Genomic DNA, 21,660 nt, shown 5'->3' on the forward strand with positions numbered 1-21,660 from the left:
GATAGCTAACCTGGAAAGCCCTCCCCTTCTTCAAATGGTATAAATAATGCCACTAGGCTCCAGCTATGCAAGGACCTCACTTTACCTGGCATGCTGTTTGTACCAACCACAAACATAACGTGAGTACATGGTCACTTCTCATTGGTGTTTGGCATCTGGTGAATTATTTGGCTAATTAAAAAATGGTCTAGACTTGGCTTTTCCTGTAGCTCCCCTGACATCCCAATGTTCTCAACATTAGAAGCTAGTGGTGTTGGTTGTACGTTGTTGTTGCTGATGTTTACCATTAGGAGTGGTGCCTATTAGTGGCATTCTGCTAAAGATGAAAGGGAGTCTCTCCCCTAAGCCCTTATTTCCTAAGCACTATTTTCCTTTGCATGAGTTGTATGATAGGTTGGACATCTCTTCTTACTCAGTGCAAATTTCCCTATAAAATAGAAGCTAAAAAAATTCCTTTTAAGTTACTGACAGGTAGAAATCCTAGGTTCGAACACTGTTATGGATTTTATTACAGATTATCATTTGATGACCACATTTCAAAAATGCTTTTGCACTTTTGAAAAGGAAGGGGAAAGGTAAATGTGTAATATAAAGAATACCATACACATTGATTGCTCAGTTTAAAAACAAAAATAAGCAAAGAAATATATCAACTATTTTTTATTTCAGTTATTTGATTGTTGGTATAAATAACCTACTAGCCCATTATTGAAGTTCATACTCAGATGGAATATATACATCCTATTTAATTAATAACTGAATGATCTCATAACTACCAAATTCTATGAAAAACAGAATTAGATACTAAGCATCCCATGTATAAATAATTACTTCAAAAATTATAACTATTTTAGAGTGAGTGAGTCTTTAAATGTGTCCTTCTTTGGCACAGAATAATGTCTTTTTCACTGAAATTCATTAAAAATGGTAATTTATTTTCTTATTAATATGAAAATCTTGTAGCAGATTAGTTTATATAAAAGTTAAATGTGGTGTAATTTCTGAATAAAAACAAATACATCTTTGATTTCTCCTTAATAATATGAATATTATTGATTATTATCTATATATCAGACGCCCAGTGCGTGAAATTCATGCACGGGGGCTGGGGGTGTCCCTCAGCCCAGCCTGCACCCTCTCCAATCTGGGACATCCCTCTCACAATCTGGGACTGCTGGCTTCTAACCGTTTCTGCCTGCCAGCCTGATTGCCCCCTAACTACTCTCCTGACAGCCTGATTGACGCCTAACTGCTCCCCTGCCAGCCTGATCGCCCCAACTGCCCTCCCCTGCTGGCCTGGTCACCCCCAGCTGCCCTCCCCTGCAGGCCTGGTCGCCTTCAACTGCCCTCCCCTGCCGGCATGGTCACCCCCAACTGCCCTCCCCTGCTGGCCTGATGGCTCACAACTGCCCTCCCCTGCCAGCCTGGTAGCCCCCAACTGCCCTCCCCTACTGGCCTGATTGCCCACAACTGTCCTCCCGTGCCAGCCATCTTGTAGTGGCCATCTTGTGGCAGCCATCTTATCACAACGTGAGGGCAGCCATCTTGTGATGACATTGCGCGAGGGTGTGATGCCACCTAAGCTTTTATTATATGGGATATATAAAAGCCTAAGTGACTGTTATGACCAAATGACCGGACGACCGGTTGACCAGTCACTATGACGTGCACTGACCACCAGAGGGCAGATGCTCAACACAGGAGCTGCCCCCTGGTGGTCAGTACACTCCCACAGCCAATCCATGGCCCCTCCCCACAGCTGGCCAACCTCCCGTGGCCCCTCCCCCTCCCTGGCCAGCCAGCCCCCCTCCTGCAGTCCCTTTCTCCAGCATGCCGGACCCCCCATCGGCCCTGATCAGGGGGCTGGCCGGCTAACCTCCCATGGTCCCTCCCCCTCCCCAGCCAGCTAACCTTCCACGGCCCCTCCCCTGCAGCCGGCTGGCCCCCTGATAGGCCTTGATCACTGGCCAGGCCGAGGGACCCCACCCATGCATGAATTCATGCACCGGGCCTCTAGTTTGAACATAATTGTAAAGGGAATTGAAGTTATGTTCATTTTTAACTTTTTGAATATACAATATTTGCAAAATAACAATAGTTGTTACATATGTAATTGTAACTAATTTAATAAAATATATAATTTGATGTTAAATCATTTTAATTTTGCTATAAAATTGAAAATAAAGCAAATTTATCAATGTTTAAATGTAAAAATCCCTATGTTATTTCTCTGAAATATACAATGAAATACAAAATGTATAAAATGAAAGCAAATGTATAAGCAAATTTATAAGTGATACAGAAAATAAACTCTATGATTTGAAATTGGAAATCATATACCTGGAGCTTAAGGCATCACAGTATAATTCACATATTTTATAAGCAATTTCAATAAAGAAAAATGATTTTTTACTTGTACATAGTCCAATCAATATACAAACTTCACATTTTCAGAGATCTTTATTAATCCACTACCATACTCCTGCTCTCTGTTCTTGGCCTCCAGTGCTTTCAAAAAACATGAAGTCCTAAATAAAAACAAAATACACAAATGAGTTTTCAGTAATAAAACTGAGGTCAATTCTTCGATGCATAAATGCTAAGGGATATGAAATATGATGAAACAGAATGACACATCTGCTAAACAAGAAAATTGACTCTTATAAGTAGATCTGGGAAAAGTTTATAGCTTCAGCTTCCCACTTTAATAGCAATTAAATCCTATAATTCTAATCCCTTATTAATACCTGTATGAATTTAATTAGTTCTCTGATAATTTCTCTCAATTTCACTTTTTCTCAGGTCTCCTGTAATTACTCTTTTTGAATCTTTCTTCCTAAACTTTTTATATTCTTTCTCTAATAATATAACTTTTCTTAAGACTGGAATACCATGTACAACTTTTACATTTATTTCAGGGGAATGAAAGCCATCTTAGAGTTAGAATACCACTGAGAATTGTTTGGTCTAGTTTTATAATTTCTCTTCCAAATTTGTCCACTGTACTCCCAGCTGACCTCACTCCATCAATGCCTAACTAGATTCTCTCCTCAATGACTTCAAGTCAAATCCTATGGATTTTATCTCTCACATCTATAATTTTCCTTTATCCCGTTAACAGAAATAAGTTAATCCTTATTTGCAACCACTTGCAATTACTCTACTGCAATTATACCTCTCTTCAATCCATTTCTCACACAGTCACCAGGATTTATCTTTCTAAAATTTGGATTTATAACTATTTTATTTATACCTAGTTTAAATGTAATGAGTTAACTAAACCATTTTCAATGTCTTCCCAATGTCTATTAGAAGTTGCAACAGTCCTTAAAAGTCCTTTAGTAGAAGCCCAATGTATCTCATAGTCATTTACTAACAATCCCACTATCACCCCCAACCCCATGTCCCATCTATCCAAACATCCTAGACTGCCTTATCTTCCCTATACCATTACATATCATATCTTGAAAAAATCAATAAGTCATTAATTATCAATAGCCAGTCAATGTTGAAATTTCTATGAATGCCTGTAAATGTCCTTTTATACTGGTTTGTTCAATTCAGTATACAGAGTCTACAAACTGCATTAAGTTGATGTCTTTAAAGTCTCTCTCATTTTATTATATTTTTATTTTCCTGATATTTATTTGTTGAAGGAAATGGATCCTTTTGCTGTATATACTCTCATATTTTATTTTTTTCTGAGTGCATCCCCAAATAAACATTTAAGATATTCATTTAGATGTTCCAAACCTTGCTTGCAGATTGGAATCACCTGGAAGTGATGTAAACACCAAGCTTGAAGGCTTGGTCCCATCTCCAGAGATTTTGATTGACTATTTGGGTGCAGTCTTGATACACACAGTTTAAAAAGCTACCCAGGTGTTTCTACTGTGTAGCTAAGATTGAGAACTGTTGCTCTCTCCCAGGTGTCCTTGATTTTGGCTGCATATTGAATCACTTGGAGAGCTAAACAACAAACTTTCGATTGTGAGCTTCTGATTTAATTGAATGGGGGTATGATTTGGTACTTGGAGTTTTTGAAATCTCCCTAAATGACTTAATGGAAGACAAGTGTAGAATCACTGCTTTATCCCGTGTGTGTCAGCTGGCATTTCCAAAGTGCATTGGATGCACTTTTATTGCAATTCGCACTCAAGTAGTAGAACATTTAATTTAATAATGAATCAGGACAAATATCTCCCCATTTCACTGGGTTCTACTCCACCTTAGTCCATATCTGAGTGCACCTATTTTGATTTTTAAATAGAAGCCCCAAAGAAGCCCCAATAGAAGCCTCTCTATAACACACAGTCTTTCTATTGCCATGTGAAACTGTAGAATTTCCTGAGAAATTAGTCACCTGTGAATCCAGACCATCAGGAGAAAATGGAATTTCAGAGCTAGGATTAAATGGCATCCCCTTTGAATAAAATCTATAAATTTAAGCAAGTCATTTAAAAAGGTACACTTTACTGAATCGTTCAGAATGATATTAAAGAAATACCCAAGATTAGCAAGTATATACTTACAATGAGGAAACATGCACCAAGCATCACAGCTTTCATTTTCACATCAAGGTCTAAAGGGAACTGGATCCCAAAGTTATCAGCATCTGTAAATGCCTCTCTCACAAAACCAGTCCATTGCTTGGAAATCTTGCCAATCACATTTTCTTCATCAAGAGATTTAATCTAAAAAAAAAAAAAATGATGGTCTTAAAGAATTCTAGAAAACTAATAATAAAACGACTTTCAAATTTGTAATAAAATAAAACAAATGTGTTATTAAGCTTACGTGCAATACGTAACTATGAAGAGTATATTGCTCATTGGATGCATATAAATTCCTGTATTTATAGATACATGAAAAAATTGTTTCTTTGCTACAGAAAACTTATACCAAAGTAGTTTTACTGCCCACCCAGCTTGGCTCTGTGTTGAGCATCGACCTATGAACCTGGAGGTCACGTTCGATTCCCGGTCAGGGCACATGCCGGGTTGCAGTAGGGGGTGTGCAGGAGGCAGTCAATCAATGATTCTCTCTCATCATTGATGTTTTAATCTCTCTCCCTCTCCATTCCTTTCTGAAATCAATAAAAATATTTTAGAAAAGAAAGTAGTTTTACTGAAATATTTAACATTTTATTATTGTATGCAAACATTAAAATTTCTTTGATGAAATTTCTAGAAGCCATCAGGAAGGTAGCAAACTAAACCCCATGTGACATCTGCTTTAAGACAAGCACAGAATTTACACAGGCTGAGTGATTACATGTGATGGGGGGCACATTACCACTCAATGTTAGTAGACAAACAGGAAGTGCTAAGGACCTGGGAAAGAGGACTGGCAGTTTTGATTGAAGGAAAGTATCTAATAAGTAACTTAAAGGGATGCCACAGGTCCAGGGTAGGGTAAGACTGGACAACAGAAGTGTGAGGGAACAACAAAATAGGAAAGGTGTATGAAAAAAAGGTCTGAAGTAAATTTTTTTTGATTTTACAATTCTGCCTGAGGACACTCCAGGACCACTATAAAGAGTTGGACAGTTGCACCTCCCTAAGTGGCATATGGCAGCTGATGGTAGCCACACTCACCATGGTGTGTACACATAGGGTTGTGTCAACCCAGGAAGAGATATGTTCTTTTCAAATGTACACAAGGTAGCACATGTGCCAGCAACATCCTTTGAAGCCACAGCTCAAGTTGGAGCTGCTAAATAAATGTGGGGAAACTAAAAACAGTTGACTCATTTTATTCCAGTGTGGGTGCTTAAGTTCTTAACAAACCTGAAATATGCTTTTAATATGAAAACTGTGATAGCATGGGTTGCTGTTCATCAATATTCATCCACCCCTCACACTGTAGGCCCAGTATTCTTCTCTGAACTTAGGCTTAGCCATGTGACTTGTTTGACTAATGGAATGTTAGTGTATATGACAGTGAGCAGAGACCTTAAACATGGCTAAGCGGTTTGGCCTGGCTCTTGCTCTCCAGTGATCAGCCACCAGAAAATCATGTAGTTCTTGCTAAAGCTCTAGAATGAGCATACTTGGAACAGGCCCAAGGCCAATTTCAAGCCTAAATCACTGCTGTCTAGCTAAGCATATGTGTATCCACTGAGATACAATTGACCTGCAGACGCATAAGCATGAAAGCAAATGCCTGTTGTTTTAAGTCACTGATCTTTAGGGGTTTTATGTTATACAACACTGTTCTGGGAAAACAGACTAAATAAATCTTGTGCGCCCTTTAGTGTTTTATCTGCTAATAGCTGTAATCTAAGTATTTTTAGCTTGTTAAATAATCTTATTTTTTAAAAATTTATTTTTAATTTTGAAAATGAACAATACAAAGGATAACTGGCCTGGTCACCCCTAACTACCCCCCGCTACTGGCCTGGTTGCCCCCAACTGCCCCCCTCTGATGGCCTGGTCGCCCCTAACTTCCCGCCCTGCCGGCCTGGTCGCCCCACACAGCCTGCTTGTTCAGTCGTTTGGTCGTCCCTCACTAACCCCCCTTGCCGGCCTGGCCGTAGGCAGCCATCTTGTGAGGGAGTGACAGACAATTTGCATATTACCTCTTTTTTATCCTATATAATAAAAGCCTAATATGCTAAGGGTCCGGTCATCCGGCCATTCAACCAATCAAAGCATAATATGCTAAGGCCGCTCAACCAGTCGCTATGATGTGCACTGACCACAAGGGGGAAGATGTTCTGACTGGTAGGTCAGCTTGCTGCTGGGGTCCGGCCAATTGGGACTGAGTAAGTTGGGCTGGACACGCCCTGGAGCCCTCCCATGGTCCCTCTCCGGCTGGCCAACCTCCCGTGTCTCTCCCCAGCCCTGATCATGCACTGGTGGGGTCTCTTGGCCTGGCCTGCACCCTCTCACAAGATGTTACTTAATAGCACCATCAAAGATGTTACTTAATAGCACCATTCTAGATGCACAGGAGTAGAGTTAATTTACTACCTATAATAGATGCTCTAAAGCAGTGGTTCTCAACCTTTCTTTTGTGATGGTCTTAGGCGACCCTGCTAGCGGTTCTCAACCTGTGGGTCATGACCCACAGGTTGAGAACTGCTGCTGTAGAGCCTAAGACCATCAGAAAGCACAGATATTTACATTACAATTCATTAACAGTTTCAAAATTACAGTTATGAAGTAGCAACAAAAATAATTTTATGGTTGGGGGTCACCATAACATGAGGAACTGTATTAAAGGGTCGGGGCATTAGAGAAGTTGAGAACCACTGCTCTAAAGCATCTGTTGAGAAGAGTTGCTAATTACTTAGCATTAATATCAGAGTTTCACAATCAAGTTTGACTTGCTTCACTAGTATTTTCACTTATTTTTAAACAAATAAAATATATGTTAGCCAAACTTCTGTTAATACTCCATGAAAGAACAATTACCTTTTTACTCCTCTGGATCTTTGATAGGAATGATAACCCCTACTTAAAGAACTATCATTATACATAAATCTTAAAGTCTTTACACATACATAGCATAAATTCCACCCAAAAATCTATATCCCTTTTAAAGGATTCATCTTTATATAATTAGGGTCTAACACAGGAATTCAATATCATGTAACCAGGCAGATAATAGAAAGAAGCCGGCTAGTGGAAAACCTAAGAAAGTCATGGGAGACTGGCAGAGTTCCCACATATTCGTCACAAAGGGCAGCACCACTTAGGTTCAGCCTGTTTGTGCCCCTTTTATGGAAATGTGGGCCCAATTTACCACATTTTCTTCTTTTCCAATAGAACAAGAAAATCACGATTAAGTTATAAAACCTCCTGCTTTTTAATATTTGCAACTAAATAACATGAATTATTAAGGCTAGGCCATCTGTTGGAAAACAGCTGTGATGGAATTGCTCCATGTAGTAAGTACAAAGATATATTGTGGTTTTTAACAATCATTTTTTCCCCAAAATACATTTTTATTGATTTCACAGAGGAAGGGAGAGGGAGAGGAAGATAGAAACATCAATGATGAGAGAGAATCATTGATCAGCTGCCTCCTGCACTCCCCAGATTGGGGATCGAGCCCGCAACCTGAGCATGTGCCCTGACTGGAAATCAAACCATGACCTCCTGGTTCATAGGTCAATGCTCAACCACTGAGCCATGCCAACTGGGCTCTAACAATCAAATTTAATACAAAGGTAAAGGAGAGACCAAAGAGATGTATAATTGGGTAGCTCATCTTACACTATCTTTCTGAAAGCTCTCTTTGCATAACTGGACTTTTTGTAGGAACTCAAACATGTCAGATCATCTGAAGAGGGCCAAGAGCATTGGCAGCCTGTGTTTCAGACTAAGGAAGGATCAGAGGCTTTGGCAGTCAGACGTAGATGAAAAGGTTAACTTTCTATTCAAAATGGATCATGTATAGGACCTTCATACAAAACCATGTTTAAATATTAGTTGTTTTGCTTATATTTATTTGAGTGCAAGGCTCTGCTTTTTTTTCCCCATTTATCATAATCAACACTGAAGCTCAATGAGATTAATAACTTCTTTTCTGACCAAAGTTAAATATATGAGCAGTGTCTCCCTCTTGAGATATTAGGATACACATATTTATTTAATATATTTGTAACATCCTCACAACTTATATTATTATTATATTAGGAAAGAAAAACCTATAAACATGATTACAACTCTTACCTCAAAATCAACATCTGCACAACAGCTGCACACAAGACATGGACCAATAATTTTGAGTACATCCTCTCTCCTCTCATTTTGAATGGTTAACTTTGGCAGGCATGGGTGCCAATTCTGAATAACATAACCCACTGGTACACCAGGAGGAGCATAAATTTCTATCTACAAAAGCAAAAGAACATATGTAAATTGTAATAATAATAATGTCTAATAATGACACTTATTTACTGAATACATTCTAAGTGTCAGACACTGTTCTAAGCACCACTTGATTTACAACAAGTTGGTACTATTTTTCCTGTTTATGGAGGAAGTAACTGAAGAACAGAGAGTTCACTAACTTTATCAGATTCCCTAGCTGCAAAGTAGACGAGATGAGTCTACTCAGACAGGCTGCATGCATAGACTCCACTCTTAAGCACTGCTCTCCAGGCCTGTACATTTAAAAATTTCTATACTTATAAAACACTAGAGGCCCGGTGCATGAAATTCGTGTATGGGGGGCGGGGCGGGGGCGGGCGTCCCTCAGCCCCGCCTGCCCTCTTGCAATCCAGGACCTTTTGGGAGATGTCTGATCCCATGGATCAGGCCTAAACCAGCAGTCGGACATCCCTCTCGCAATCCGGGACCGCTGTCTCCTAACTGCTCACCTGCCTGCCTGATTGCCCCTAACCACTCGCCTGCCTGCCTGATCATCCTTGCTCGCCTGCCTGCCTGCCTGATTGCCCCTAACCACTCACCTGCCTGCCTGATCGCCCTGGTCTCTGGTCATTCCAGTTGCTGGGCTTTTATTATATAGGATGTTGAAATTATTAAGGAACTCTTTTCTCAAACTTCTATAAAAACAGTGGTTTAGATGTATGAATAGAATCTTGATTGCTGGTGCAATTTTCAAATCTGAGTGGCAATGGCTCTATAATGGAAAGGAACTGGGGCCTGGAATCTTGGCTCTGTTATTAGCGGGGTGACCTCGCATGAGCATGTCAAACTTGTGGCCCGTGGGCTACATGTGGTCCACAATGAATATTTTTGCAGCCCAGCCAATATAACAGAAAGAAAAGTTTTAATAAAAATTTCATAACTTTTTACAATATCCAGTTATACATAATTATTAATAATGAACTACAATATTCGCTAATGACTGATTACTATAATTGTGTTGCATTCATTTCCCTTATGCGCTTTATGCACAGGCACACCATTTCTCTCCACTGATACTAGCAGAGAATATTTTAGCAGCTGATTGCCACGTGATTAGTCTTGTACTGAGTTGTTTGGGTGTGCAATGGAAAATATTTTGCTTTTGGAGAACAAGAAAAATAGATTTATTTGTGTTATGCTTATTAATTTGTGCAGTTATTCAGTGTCTGGTAAATTAATGCTCAAGAAAAAAATATTAATTTTTAATAAACTGTTCTATTATTTTATATTAACAATTATTTATTTCAGCCCTTTGTATTCAGCATGTCTCTATTGAAATAAACATACGTTTCTATGAAAATGGAGGCTTTTGTTTTTTTGCAGCACACATAAACTTAAACCTTGTTTATTTGGCCCATGTTAGCCTTTGATTTTGACATGCTTGACTTAGGAAGTTCCTCAGCATGCTCATGTGTAAGTGACATTATCTTAAACTATGTTCTAAGGTCAATAGTATAATGTTTGTCAATGTGCTCTTTACATTCAGAGAATATTCCATCAAACTCTCAATTTTTCCTCAGATATTCCTATGGATAGATACTGTTATACCTAACCTAAATTACAAAACACAACATAATTCAGTAGGAATAACGTCAGTTACCTTTTGAAAATAAATGCAGTCTTAGACTTCAAATATCTTTGTGCCTGTGCCTTGGTCTGTGACCTGGTCTCACAGCTACTTGTCTGGAATTACTGACCAGGCAGGGCTGGTTTCAGGCCAGTGGGGAAACAGACAAAGGCCAACTTTCCTGTATGCTCTCTGTTCCCTGGTGCCTCCTCTGAGATCCATGTTCTGTACCAGTGAGCTGACAAGTAATATGAAATAGACACCTGTTCTTTATAGAGCTGAAGATACCCACACCTAGCATATACCTACTACAGGTGCTCAAATATATTAATTTTTTAAAATGGGGAACTTAAGAACATAGGAGTTGAGATTTCTCAAAGGTGGTATCTCCTAGGTTTCTTCCATAATAGGTTGGCCAAAATTGTGAGATGGACATATCTGCTATTTTTCTTATTCTTCTGTACACCTGCTCCTGGAATTGTATTCTAGGATATTCTCTGTGGTGCCCTCCTATAGCTTTAGCCAGACCTCTCACGGTCATTTAAAGTAAGGGCCTTATCTTCTCAACTCTCCCCGAAGTCTGACTCTGAGCAGAGGCTCATTCCCATGAGATAAACTTCGCAGAGCCAGGGGGCTAACTGCTCACTATTTTTCACCTGCCATCCTTCCTCTCCCAATTACTCTCAAGCATAAAACAATAGTTCATGGACCAATTTTTAGAAAATCTCATTTGATTATACAGGTTCAATAAAAGGGTGATACCTGGGTAAATGCTCACTGACCTCCTGAAGGCAGCAGGGGCAACAACAGCTGGTGCATCTTAGTGGTCTCTGCAGAGTTATGACCTCTCGGCCCATAAGATCAAGAATCCTCATGGTAAAAGGCCTATTAGCCCCACAGCAATTTCGGGTACAGCAATCAGTATCTTCCACGGCAAAGTATATCCTCTGTCCAAGGATGTTCTTAATTTCGTATTTGTTATTTGTTTCAAAACCTATTAAGACTAAAAACATAAAAGGGAGTAATTATGACCATTATGATAAAAGAATATTGAATCTATTCTAAGGTATTATAATATCTAGTTATACAATTTTTAGATGATACTTCATGTCACATTGGGAGAAAGCAAAGGAAAGGTGTTTGGAGATGATTCCAACAAAGGAAAAACAACAAAGGAAGAGAACTAGGAGAGGGTATGAAAGTATACAAAATTAAGAGTCCTGTGTGAGACATGGAAAAGAAAGCCCATATTCTCCTAATTCCATATAATTGTGTCATAAAGGGAGACTTAAGAGCTCATACTATTGGCTCGCTTAGAATGTCTTTCCAGCTCCTGAACAACCAAATTCTACCTAACCTTCAAGGCCCACCTCTGGTCCAACTTTCTCTGTGAAGTCTTCCCTTATCACCCCTGAAATGTAAGGTCCTTTTTTCTATATTTCCTCAAGACTATAAACCCTCACTATTTTCTCTTAGTGCTTACTACTTTCTGCATTGTTATAGTTTGTTAACATACTGTGCCCACATTTCTTTCAGTGAAGAAAGGCAACTCTTTTTCCTCATTCCTCCATATAGAAAGATAAGTTACTGATGTGTTTCATCAGCATTCATGAACTTAAGTATAGCAAATTCACTGTTATGTAGGCCACTGTGTGTTGGAGGGTCATAGCTGTGTAACTCCACTCTTTCCTTAAGTCCTAAGCTCTTGAAAATGTGACAATACGGCCTGGCCTCAGCATTCTCTGCTTTTTCCCTGTCCAGCTCTCTATTCTCCTTCACATGTTAGAATTGATTAGTAGAATGATTTTCTACTTATAAGAGTAATGGGTAGGTCTGTTTGGGTACTCTGCCTCTTTATATTCACTCCCTCTTTGCTCACACACCCTAGAGGGCTAATTATTGTCTCAGATGGCGTCTAGCCAGAACTCTGCATCATCCCAACTTGCAGATTCTGACCACTTTCTGGTGCTTTTGTACATAGCTCTGTGGGGAAATTTTATTTGGAGAAAGTGGTTCACAATGCAAGACTCAAGTTTACATGAACCTTCTTGCAGAATAATATAAATTGTTATCAAAACTGTACAGATGCTAAAAAATATTAGGTTTATCTTTGCCAAATTGACTTGGCAATTCTTAGACACAAGGAGGGTTTTATAAACTAAAGGGTTTTATAAACTGAAGGGTTTTATAAACTGGTCCCTCAGCCCAGCCTGCACCCTCTCTAATCTGGGACCCCTCTCACAAGCCAGGACTGCTGGCTCCCAAACGGTCACCTGCCTGCCTGCCTGATTGCCCTTAAATGCTTCTGCCTGCCAGCCTGATCACCCCCTAACTGCCCTCCCCTGCCGGCCTGGTCACCACTAACTGCCCTCCCCTGCCAGAATGGTCACCCCTAACTGTCCTCTCCTTCTGACCTGGTCCCCCCCATCTGCCCTCACCTGCTGTCCTGGTCACCCCTAACTGCCCTCCCTTGCCAGCCTGGTCACCCCTAACTGCCCTCCCATGCTAGCCTGGTTGCACCCAACCACCCTCCCCTGCAGGCCTGGTCCCCCCCAACTGCCCTCCCCTGCAGGCCTGGTCCCCCCCAACTCCCCTCCCCTGCAGGCCTGGTCCCCCCAAACTGCCCTCCCCTTCAGGCCTGGTCCCCCCTAACTGCCCTCCTCTGCTGGCCTGGTTGCCCCCAACTACCCTCCCCTGCAGGCCTGGTTCCCCCCAACTACCCTCCCTTGTGGGCCTGGTTCCCCACAACTGTCCTCCCCTGCAGGCCTGGTTATCCCAACTGTCCTCTCCTGCAGGCGTGGGTACCCCCAACTGTCCTCCCCTGCAGGCCTGGTTCCCCCCAACTGCCCTCCCCTGCTAGCCTGATTGCCCACAACTGCCCTCCCCTGCTGGCCATCTTGTGGTGGCCATCTTGTGTCCACATGGGGGCAGACATCTTGTGTGTTGGAGTGACGGTCAATTTGCATATTACCTCTTTATTATGTAGGATTTTTATTTTTTTAAATATTTAATAATTTCTAGAATTATTTTTAGTAGCATCATAAAATGCACTTAGAACTTATGCTACCAAGTGTCACCAGTTTCAATAAATCAAACTTTTTTCAGACACAGAGATCTTATTGTTACAATAGGCAGTTAGTTTATTAATGAAAAGAGAAGGGAGCCAGACATAGTGATGCCTGATTGAGCGGGGAAATAGCAGTTTCAAAGTCAGCCTGGGAGGTAACCAGCATAATTTTATAGCTACATTGAGGGGAGGGGGTGGGTAACTGGCACCATTCTGCTGGATTCCCCAAGGGAAGGAGAAAACTGGAAGGGGAAATTCCTTTCATTGAGTGCATGTGCAGTAGAAGCCAAGATGGCATCATAAAGGTGGGAGTTGGGGGTGACTAGCCTGGAGAAATCTGGGAATAAGGTCTGGGAGGATAAGGCCACAAAACACTGCGGGGGCGGGGGGAAGGGATGAGCAGTGCTGCAGATGGTCACAATCATGCTAGGGTATGCAGAACATGTCCACTTGCTTGGTACAGTTTTCAGATATTCAATTAGGGAGGGAATAAAGGATCATTACTATGTTTATGCTCTGTGAACTAGGATATAAAATAAATTGGATTATGGTTTTGCTTTATACCATGTCACAGTATGTTAATAAACTATAACATACAAGGCAGGAAGTAGCTTCCTTTTGCACTGTGTGAGGGAAGGTAATGAAGGAGTTTACTCTCAATGCACACATGAAAGTAGAAGGTGAATCAGAACATCACACTGGGCTCAGGGCACCCTTGTTTAATGCAGCAGTTGTTCAGAGGTGGGAGGTGGTATTAGTCAAGTGAAAAGGTGCTTGGCAACCAGGCTGCAACTCACAGGATATCTAGACCACTCGCATCCTAAGTGAACTCTGTAGCTTACAGGGGCTAATCTTTTCACAGGAGAAAAATAGATATGCTAAATACTGACACCTGCCTGGTATCTTAGTGAAGTCTTCAACAGCTGAACCACACACTGGAAACCTCTCCTTGCTTATAGCCTGGAAGGAGCAATTCTTAGTCCCACTTGTCCAAAGCCCTCATTAACTTGGGTCATAGGATGTCACAAGCCATTCAAATAATAAGTGATTAAAAGAAATATATGGAGAGAAAATTACTCTCTAATATGTGTGTGGATGGGCTTTCATTCAGATAGAGACATCCTGTGCAAAGTCTAGCACCGTGACCTCCCTCAAGTGTCTTTCCTCTGACTCACGCAGGCCCTATCTTCTAAGTGTTTCATTAAGTAGCTTAATCTCAAAATCTTTAGTCTGCTTATCTATGAAATGAAATCAATGGGCTTACACAATCTATAAATTTCCTTCTATTTACTTAGAAAATGAAAACAAAACAAAATCTATGGCTATGCCTTTGTTGTAGATTAAGTTTTGAATTGGGAAATGTGGCTGCCATAGTCTCAGATACTAAAAATAAACAGTAATGTTCATCTATACAATTCATAGTTAAAATACAGACTTTCAGTTTGAAATAAAAAACAAAATTAATGACATCCCTTTTAAAAACTGAAGAGTTAATAATTACTAAATTTGCAACTTTATATTTTACTAGAGGCCAGGTGCACAAATTTGTGCACAGAGGGGGGGGTGGTCCCCTCAGCCCAGCCTGCACCCTCTCCAATCCAGGACCCCTTGGGGGATGTCCAACTGCAAGACATCCCTCTCACAATCCTGGACCGCTGGCTCCTAATTGCTCACCTGCCTGCCTGCCTGGTTGCCCCTAACTGCTCCCCCCAACCCCGCCGGCCTGATGGCCCCTCACTGCCTCTGCGTGCCGGCCTGATTGCCCCTAACTCCACCCCCCTGCTGGCCTTGTCGCCCCTAACTTCCCCCTCCCTGCCAGCCTGGTTGTTCCTAACTGCGCCCCCTGCCAGCCCGATCACCTCTTACTGCCCCCACTGCTGGCCTTGTCACCCCCAACTGCCCACCCCTGACGGCCTGGTCGCCCCACGCAGCCTGCTGTTCAGTCATTTGGTCGTCCCTCACTAACCCCCCTGCTGGCCTGGTCATAGGCAGCCATCTTGTGAGGGCATGAGGGTCAATTTGCATAGTACCTCTTTATTATATAGTATGATTAATATATACTAGTATACACTTTAAAATATATATATATGTGTGTGTGTGTGTGTGTGTGTGTGTGTGTGTGTGTGTGTGTTATAAATCTAAAAACTATGAATGGAGTACTGTACTATATAGGGTCTTTTGGGGGGATCTATAATCTCAAAAATAAATTCCCTAGAATAAATCATGAAAAAAAATTCAGAATACAAATTGTGCACCAACAAGGAGCTTCTTTCCAGGAGTTTAAACTTAGTTTAAACAAACTAACAATAACGAAAACACTATAAATACCTAACAATGTACGTTGTATGTAATCTGAATACAATAGATAATAATTTTTTATTCTAATCGAATCTATCACCGACTAGTGAAATTATAACTAGAGGCCTGGTGCATGAAATTTGTGCATGGTGGGGGAGGGTGTGTCCCTCAGCCCAGCCTGCACCCTCTCCAATCTGGGACCCTTCGAGGGATGTCCGACTGCCTGTTTAGGCCCAATCCCTCTCACAATCCAGAACTGCTGGCTCCCAACTGCTTGCCTGCCTGCCTGCCTGATTGCCCCTAACCACTTCTGTCTGCCAGTCTGATTGACGCCTAACTGCTCCCCTGCTGGCCCGAATGCCCCTAACTGCCCTCCCTTGCTAGCCTGGTTGCCCCTAACTGCCCTCCCCTGCAGGCCTGGTCACCCCTAACTGTCCTCCCCTGCAGCCTGATCCCCCAACTGCCCTGCCCTGCAGGCCTGGTCACTCCCAACTGCCCTCCCCTGCAGGCCTGGTCCCCCCCCCCCAACTGCCTTCCCCTGCTGGCCATGGTCCCCCCAACTGTCCTACCTTGCAGGCCTGGTCGTCCCCAACTGCCCTCCCTTGCAGGCTTGGTCCTTCCCAACTGCCATCCCCTGCTGGCCTGATCGCCCACAACTGCCTTCCTCTGCTGGCCATCTTGTGTCCACCTGGGGGCCGCCATCTTTGATCACATGGAAGTGGCCATCTTGTGTGTTGGAGTGATGGTCAATTTGCATATTACTCTTTTATTAGATAGGATTTCTACTAGTGGTAAGAAACTTTGCAGAGCATGAAGAGTTTTCATTAAAGTCTATATTTAGAAAAAAGATACTACGGTTCATGAATCTTTCTGGCAGGAGTTTTGAAACATCTGGTGACTTCCTATGTTCATATTATACGTGAGGAGCACTGGGCCCAGAGAGACATCTGTTGGAGTCAGACCCATTCACATGAGCAGGAATGCTGTTTTAGGAAGTCAGATTTCTAGGCCTGCTGATCAGCATCCTTCAACATTCTAAGTGATAATCCTCAGCCTGTGGCAAAAAGGTTTTATAGGGTTCATATGAACTCCCAAGAGAAATTGTTGGCAAGACTGTAATTTTCTACAACATACCCATCCAGATTCAAAAAATGTATTCACTTTGGAAATGCACTAAGGTTAAGTGCACTACTGCATGTGGCTCTGTGCCAATCTCAAGGTTATCACATATTAGGGGAGGAAAAGCCAGAGTGAGAGAGGTCGGATAAGTGCTTTCTAGAGAGAAGAGGGAGCAAAATAAATTTTGGTTGGTTTCCTTCTAAATTAGGGTCTATATAATGAGGACAGATGCCCAGAGTAATAGTATTTTACCGCTTGATTCCTAAGTTCAAGAAACAAATTATCAGGATGAGAGACATTTGTAAATAACCAGTTTTAATCATTCCACATTTGTGAAAGTGTTATATTTGTGGTTGTTGATATGCCTTTATTTGCACAAATATCTTCTCTTTCTAGAAATATAATCAATACAATCAATACATACCTTCTAGAAGCTCAACTTGCTGATGAATCAGTATCTGATCTATCTATTATAATAAGAACAGAAAGTTAAACTGTAAATTATATATCACATTTTTAAGCCAACCAAATTAACATCACTGTTTTTATATTTTAAAGGATACATATAATCAATAATACTTACCAATATTATCAATATTTAGTAACTTATATTACTTCTAGATATACCAGAAATTAATATATACTTTACTTTTTTATTTTTTAAAGAATAATTTATAGATTTTTAGAGAGAGAGGAAGGGAGAGAAAAGAAACATCAATTAGCTGCATCCTGCACTCCCCCCTGGGGATTGTGCCCATAACCCGGCATGTGCCCTGACTGGGAATTGAACCAGCAACCTCTCAGTGCATGGAACAATGCCCAACCAACTGAGCCACACTGGCCAGAGCTAAACTTAATATATTTTTAATTAAAAATATCCATTGAATGGCCTGGCCAGTGTGGCTCAGTGGTTGAGCGATAAATAGTGATAATTATAACACCTAAATATCATAGAGCTTTTAAAAGGATCAAATGAGTTAATACTTGTATTATACTTAGGAACAAATTCTGGAAAATGGTGCTTAATAAATGTTTGCTGTTGGCTAGTATTACAGATTATATTCAAGATCATAGAAAATACAATTTCCTAAGCTATATGTAGTTTGCTTTAAAAGTAAGCTTGATCTGCCTGGCCAGTGTGGCTCAGTGGTTGAGTGTTGACCGATGAACCAGGAGTTCACTGTTCAATTCCTGGTCAGGGCACATGCTCGGATTGGGGACTCCATCCCCAGTGTGGGTCGTGCAGGAGGCAGCTGATCAATGAATCTCTCTCATCATTGATGTTTCTATCTCTCTCTCTCTCCCTTCCTCTCTGAAATCAATAAAAATATATTTAAAAAAATAAAAATAAAAGTAAACCTGACCTAGAAGAATTAGAATAATTTGTTAGTAAAAAATGTTGTTTTAGCATTTCAGACATTTGCTAATTAGTCATTTGTTAATAAGTAAACTGGAAACACAGTTTTATTTGAATGACTGTTTTAGGTACTTGGAATTACCTGACTTAAATATTCCAACCCTGGTGGACAGTCTGATGGAGGTGGTGGTGCTGGCATCCACGGTACCCCTGCTGGTCCACCTGGCTGATTATACACTGGCTGGTGTTGGACAGGAGAGCCCACTGGACCAGCACCTGAATAACCAGGTGGTGGGACTGAATAGTCAGCCTGGGGTACAGGATAGCCTGCCAGCATCCCAGGATAGGCAGCTTGAAAGCCCGGGTAGCCAGTATGTCCTGGAGGTCCTGCAATATGAACAAGTGAAACAATTTGTAACTGTACCAAAAAATGGAAACATCAAGTCTTTGGGTTTATCCCAGTATCTACAAACAAATTTCAGCTTAGGAATCCTGTTTCTATGAAGCTTCAAGTTCATGTTTTTATCTTTCATCAAATTTTCAATGAAATATCTGTGTTTTCATATACATTTATATTTTGAGAGTTTTGGGCAGAATAGATTTGGCCCAGGCCTTACTTTTACCATTCAACACTCAGATGAAAATACGCTTAATACCTAAGAAAGTGAAAGAAAATTAGCAATGACCTAGAGTCATTTGCACAAATATTCTGGAATGCCTTCATGGAAAAGAGAGAGAACATTGAGTAGAAGGTCCAACATAAAGGCTTTAGGAGCCAGGATTTCTAGGATCAAAGCACTCTGTAAAACTGGGATTTTGGAATTCTATAAATCATATCTTCTATATATATATATACTAGAGGCCCAGTGCACGAAATTCATGCACGTTGGGGGGGGGGGTCCCCCCGCAGCCCAGCCTGCACCCTCTCCAATCTGGGATCCCTCTGACAATCCGGGACCTCTGGCTCTTAACTGCTCACCTGCTTGCCTGCCTGCCTGATTACCCCTAATTGCCCCCCTTGCCAGCCTGATCACCCCAAACTGCCTCTGCCTGTGGGCCTGGTCACCCCCAACAGCCCCCCAATGGCCTGGTTGCCCCCAATTGCCACTCCCCGCTGGCCTGTTCACCCCTAACTGCCCCCTCCCGCCAGCCTGGTCGTCCTTTATTGCCCCCCATGCCGGCCTGGTCACCCCCAACTGTCCCCCTCTCATGGCCTGGTCACCCCTAACTGTCCCCATGCTGAACCTGGTTGCCCCCAACTGCCCCCCCAACCCCCGTGCCACCCTGGTCACATCCAACTGCACCCCCTGCCGGCCTGGTCGCCCTGAAATGCCCTCCTGCCAGCCTGGTCACCCCTCACTTCCCCCTCCGCTGGCATGGTCACCCCCAACTGCTCCCCCTGTCAGCCTAGTTGCCCCACACAGCCTGCTGTTCAGTCCTTTGGTCGTCCGTCACTAACCTCCCTGCCGGCCTGGTCGCCCCACGCAGCCTGCTGTTTGGTTGTCTGTCTGGTCATTTAGGTTGTGACGGCCCCTGGCTTTTTATATATTAGGATAGAGAGAACTGGGGACAGTTTTGTCTCTTCAAGGTATATTTGGCAAGTTCTGAAGATGTTTTTGGCTGTTACAGCTAGAAGGGAGGGTGACACTGACATCTGGTGGACAGAGGCCAGAAATGCTGCTTAATATCCTAAAATGCCTGAAATAGCACCCCGATGAAAAAAAATTATCCATCACAAAATATTAGTGTCACTTTTGAGAAACCTGGTATAGAGGTATAGGCATACCATTCCTTCCAGTACTGTCCATGTAATTTTCTGGTTTAACAATTTCCCTGGAGTTTAATCCACTGTATAGTCCATTCCTAAGCACTCTACATGTAAGGCATGATCCAGCATGTATATAAAAGGAAAGCTTTCACTTGTTATCAGATGAAGATGAGAATATACTCAGGTAGCTGCATTTCTACAGCTTGCAGCTTCCTTTTAAGCAGTCATGTCTTTTCTGTGACTCTCTCTGAACACAATTAATCTCAGCTCCACATGACTCAAAAACACTCAGGATCAAATCTTCTAACTGATTGATTTCATGATCACAATTTTCTGAAGAGATGGAGAATCAATACAATCAATAAAAAATTACTTTAATGCTATTGATAATAACATATAGTCAACCAAAACAAATCAAGAACCACTCTGCCAATTTCATTATCGCACCTTCAACAAAGTGCAATACTATAATAAATACACAGGCAGATGGACAGACGCACACACACCCTTTGGGGAATATCAATGATTGCTTTATTTTCATTTTATTCTTTAAACAAATGCTTTACCTTGGAATGCTGCTGGAGGATATTGAGGATGATACCCAGCTGGGAAATTTGTCCCTGGGTGAGGAGCATTCATTTGTGAATCTGTAATTCAAGGAGAGTTAAGCTTTAACAAAATACACATTAAAAAGAAAAATATAATGTCTGTGGATAGATAACTTCATTTGCATGATCTTGTGCTATATTGAAATAGACTGAATTCTTCACTTAACACAAGTTGTGCCTGTTATCAGAATTATTTTGCCACAGAATCCTGTGTCAAACAAATTCCCTTTAAAAAAAAAAGTAACTGATTTTTAGAGAGAAGGAATGGGAGAAGGAGAGCAACATCGATTTGAGAGTGAAACATCCTGCATGCATGTCTCTCCCTCCCACCAACCAGGACTGAACCTGCAACCCAGGCATGTGCCTCGACCAAAAATCAAACTGGCAACCTTTTGGTGCACAGGATGATGCCCAACCAACTGAGACACACCAGCCAGAGTAAACAAAATCCCTTTTGGATAAAATGAAACAGCTAAATTCACAGGGGTTGAATTTCTAGTTTTCAACTATGCTGGATGAGTGTTCACTTCCATAGTTTGATTTTGTTGGTATTAGAAAAGAGATGGTTTTAAAACCACATATAGAGTGTGAAGAGATAAATAAAACTAGGGGGATGTGACAATGGTAATGGAAGAATTATAGATGATTTTAAAGATATCTATAATCATGGAATTTTTTAATATTTAAAATAATGCATATATATGTATTTAAATATATTTTTATTGATTTCAGAGAGGAAAGGAGAGGGAGAGATAGAAACATCTATATATATAAAAGCCTAAGCAACCAGCCAACTGGCCCACTGGCCAGTAGCTATGATGCGCACTGACCACCAGGGGGCAGATGCTCAATGCAGGAGTGGAAACCACAGGCATGGAAACATGGAACAGACTGATGAATCTCAGAGGCAAGGGGTAAGGAGAAGGGCAGGAAGAGATTAACCGAAGATCTTATATGCATACTAGATTCGTGTACTGGTGGGGTCCCTCGGCCT

At 41.4% G+C, this 21,660-nt stretch overlaps 1 protein-coding gene across 1 annotated transcript in view; it reads right to left on the reverse strand.

Annotated features, from left to right (window-relative positions):
- Nucleotides 1-538: 538 nt before the first annotated feature.
- Nucleotides 539-21,660, reverse strand: part of LOC308242491 (phospholipid scramblase 1-like) — a 30,259-nt gene continuing 9,137 nt past the window's right edge. The window contains exons 3-9 of the mRNA XM_080656946.1: nt 20,625-20,705; nt 18,433-18,677; nt 17,358-17,400; nt 11,232-11,452; nt 8,682-8,843; nt 4,533-4,694; nt 539-2,528 (exon numbers count right to left, since the gene is read on the reverse strand). Coding sequence (XP_080513072.1) covers nt 2,472-2,528; nt 4,533-4,694; nt 8,682-8,843; nt 11,232-11,452; nt 17,358-17,400; nt 18,433-18,677; nt 20,625-20,705 — 971 coding nt within the window. The 3' untranslated portion in view covers nt 539-2,471. The remainder of the gene's footprint in view (nt 2,529-4,532; nt 4,695-8,681; nt 8,844-11,231; nt 11,453-17,357; nt 17,401-18,432; nt 18,678-20,624; nt 20,706-21,660) is intronic.

Source organism: Plecotus auritus (assembly GCF_963455305.1).
Source record: "Plecotus auritus genome assembly, chromosome: 2".
NCBI classification, from domain to species: Eukaryota; Metazoa; Chordata; class Mammalia; order Chiroptera; family Vespertilionidae; genus Plecotus; species Plecotus auritus.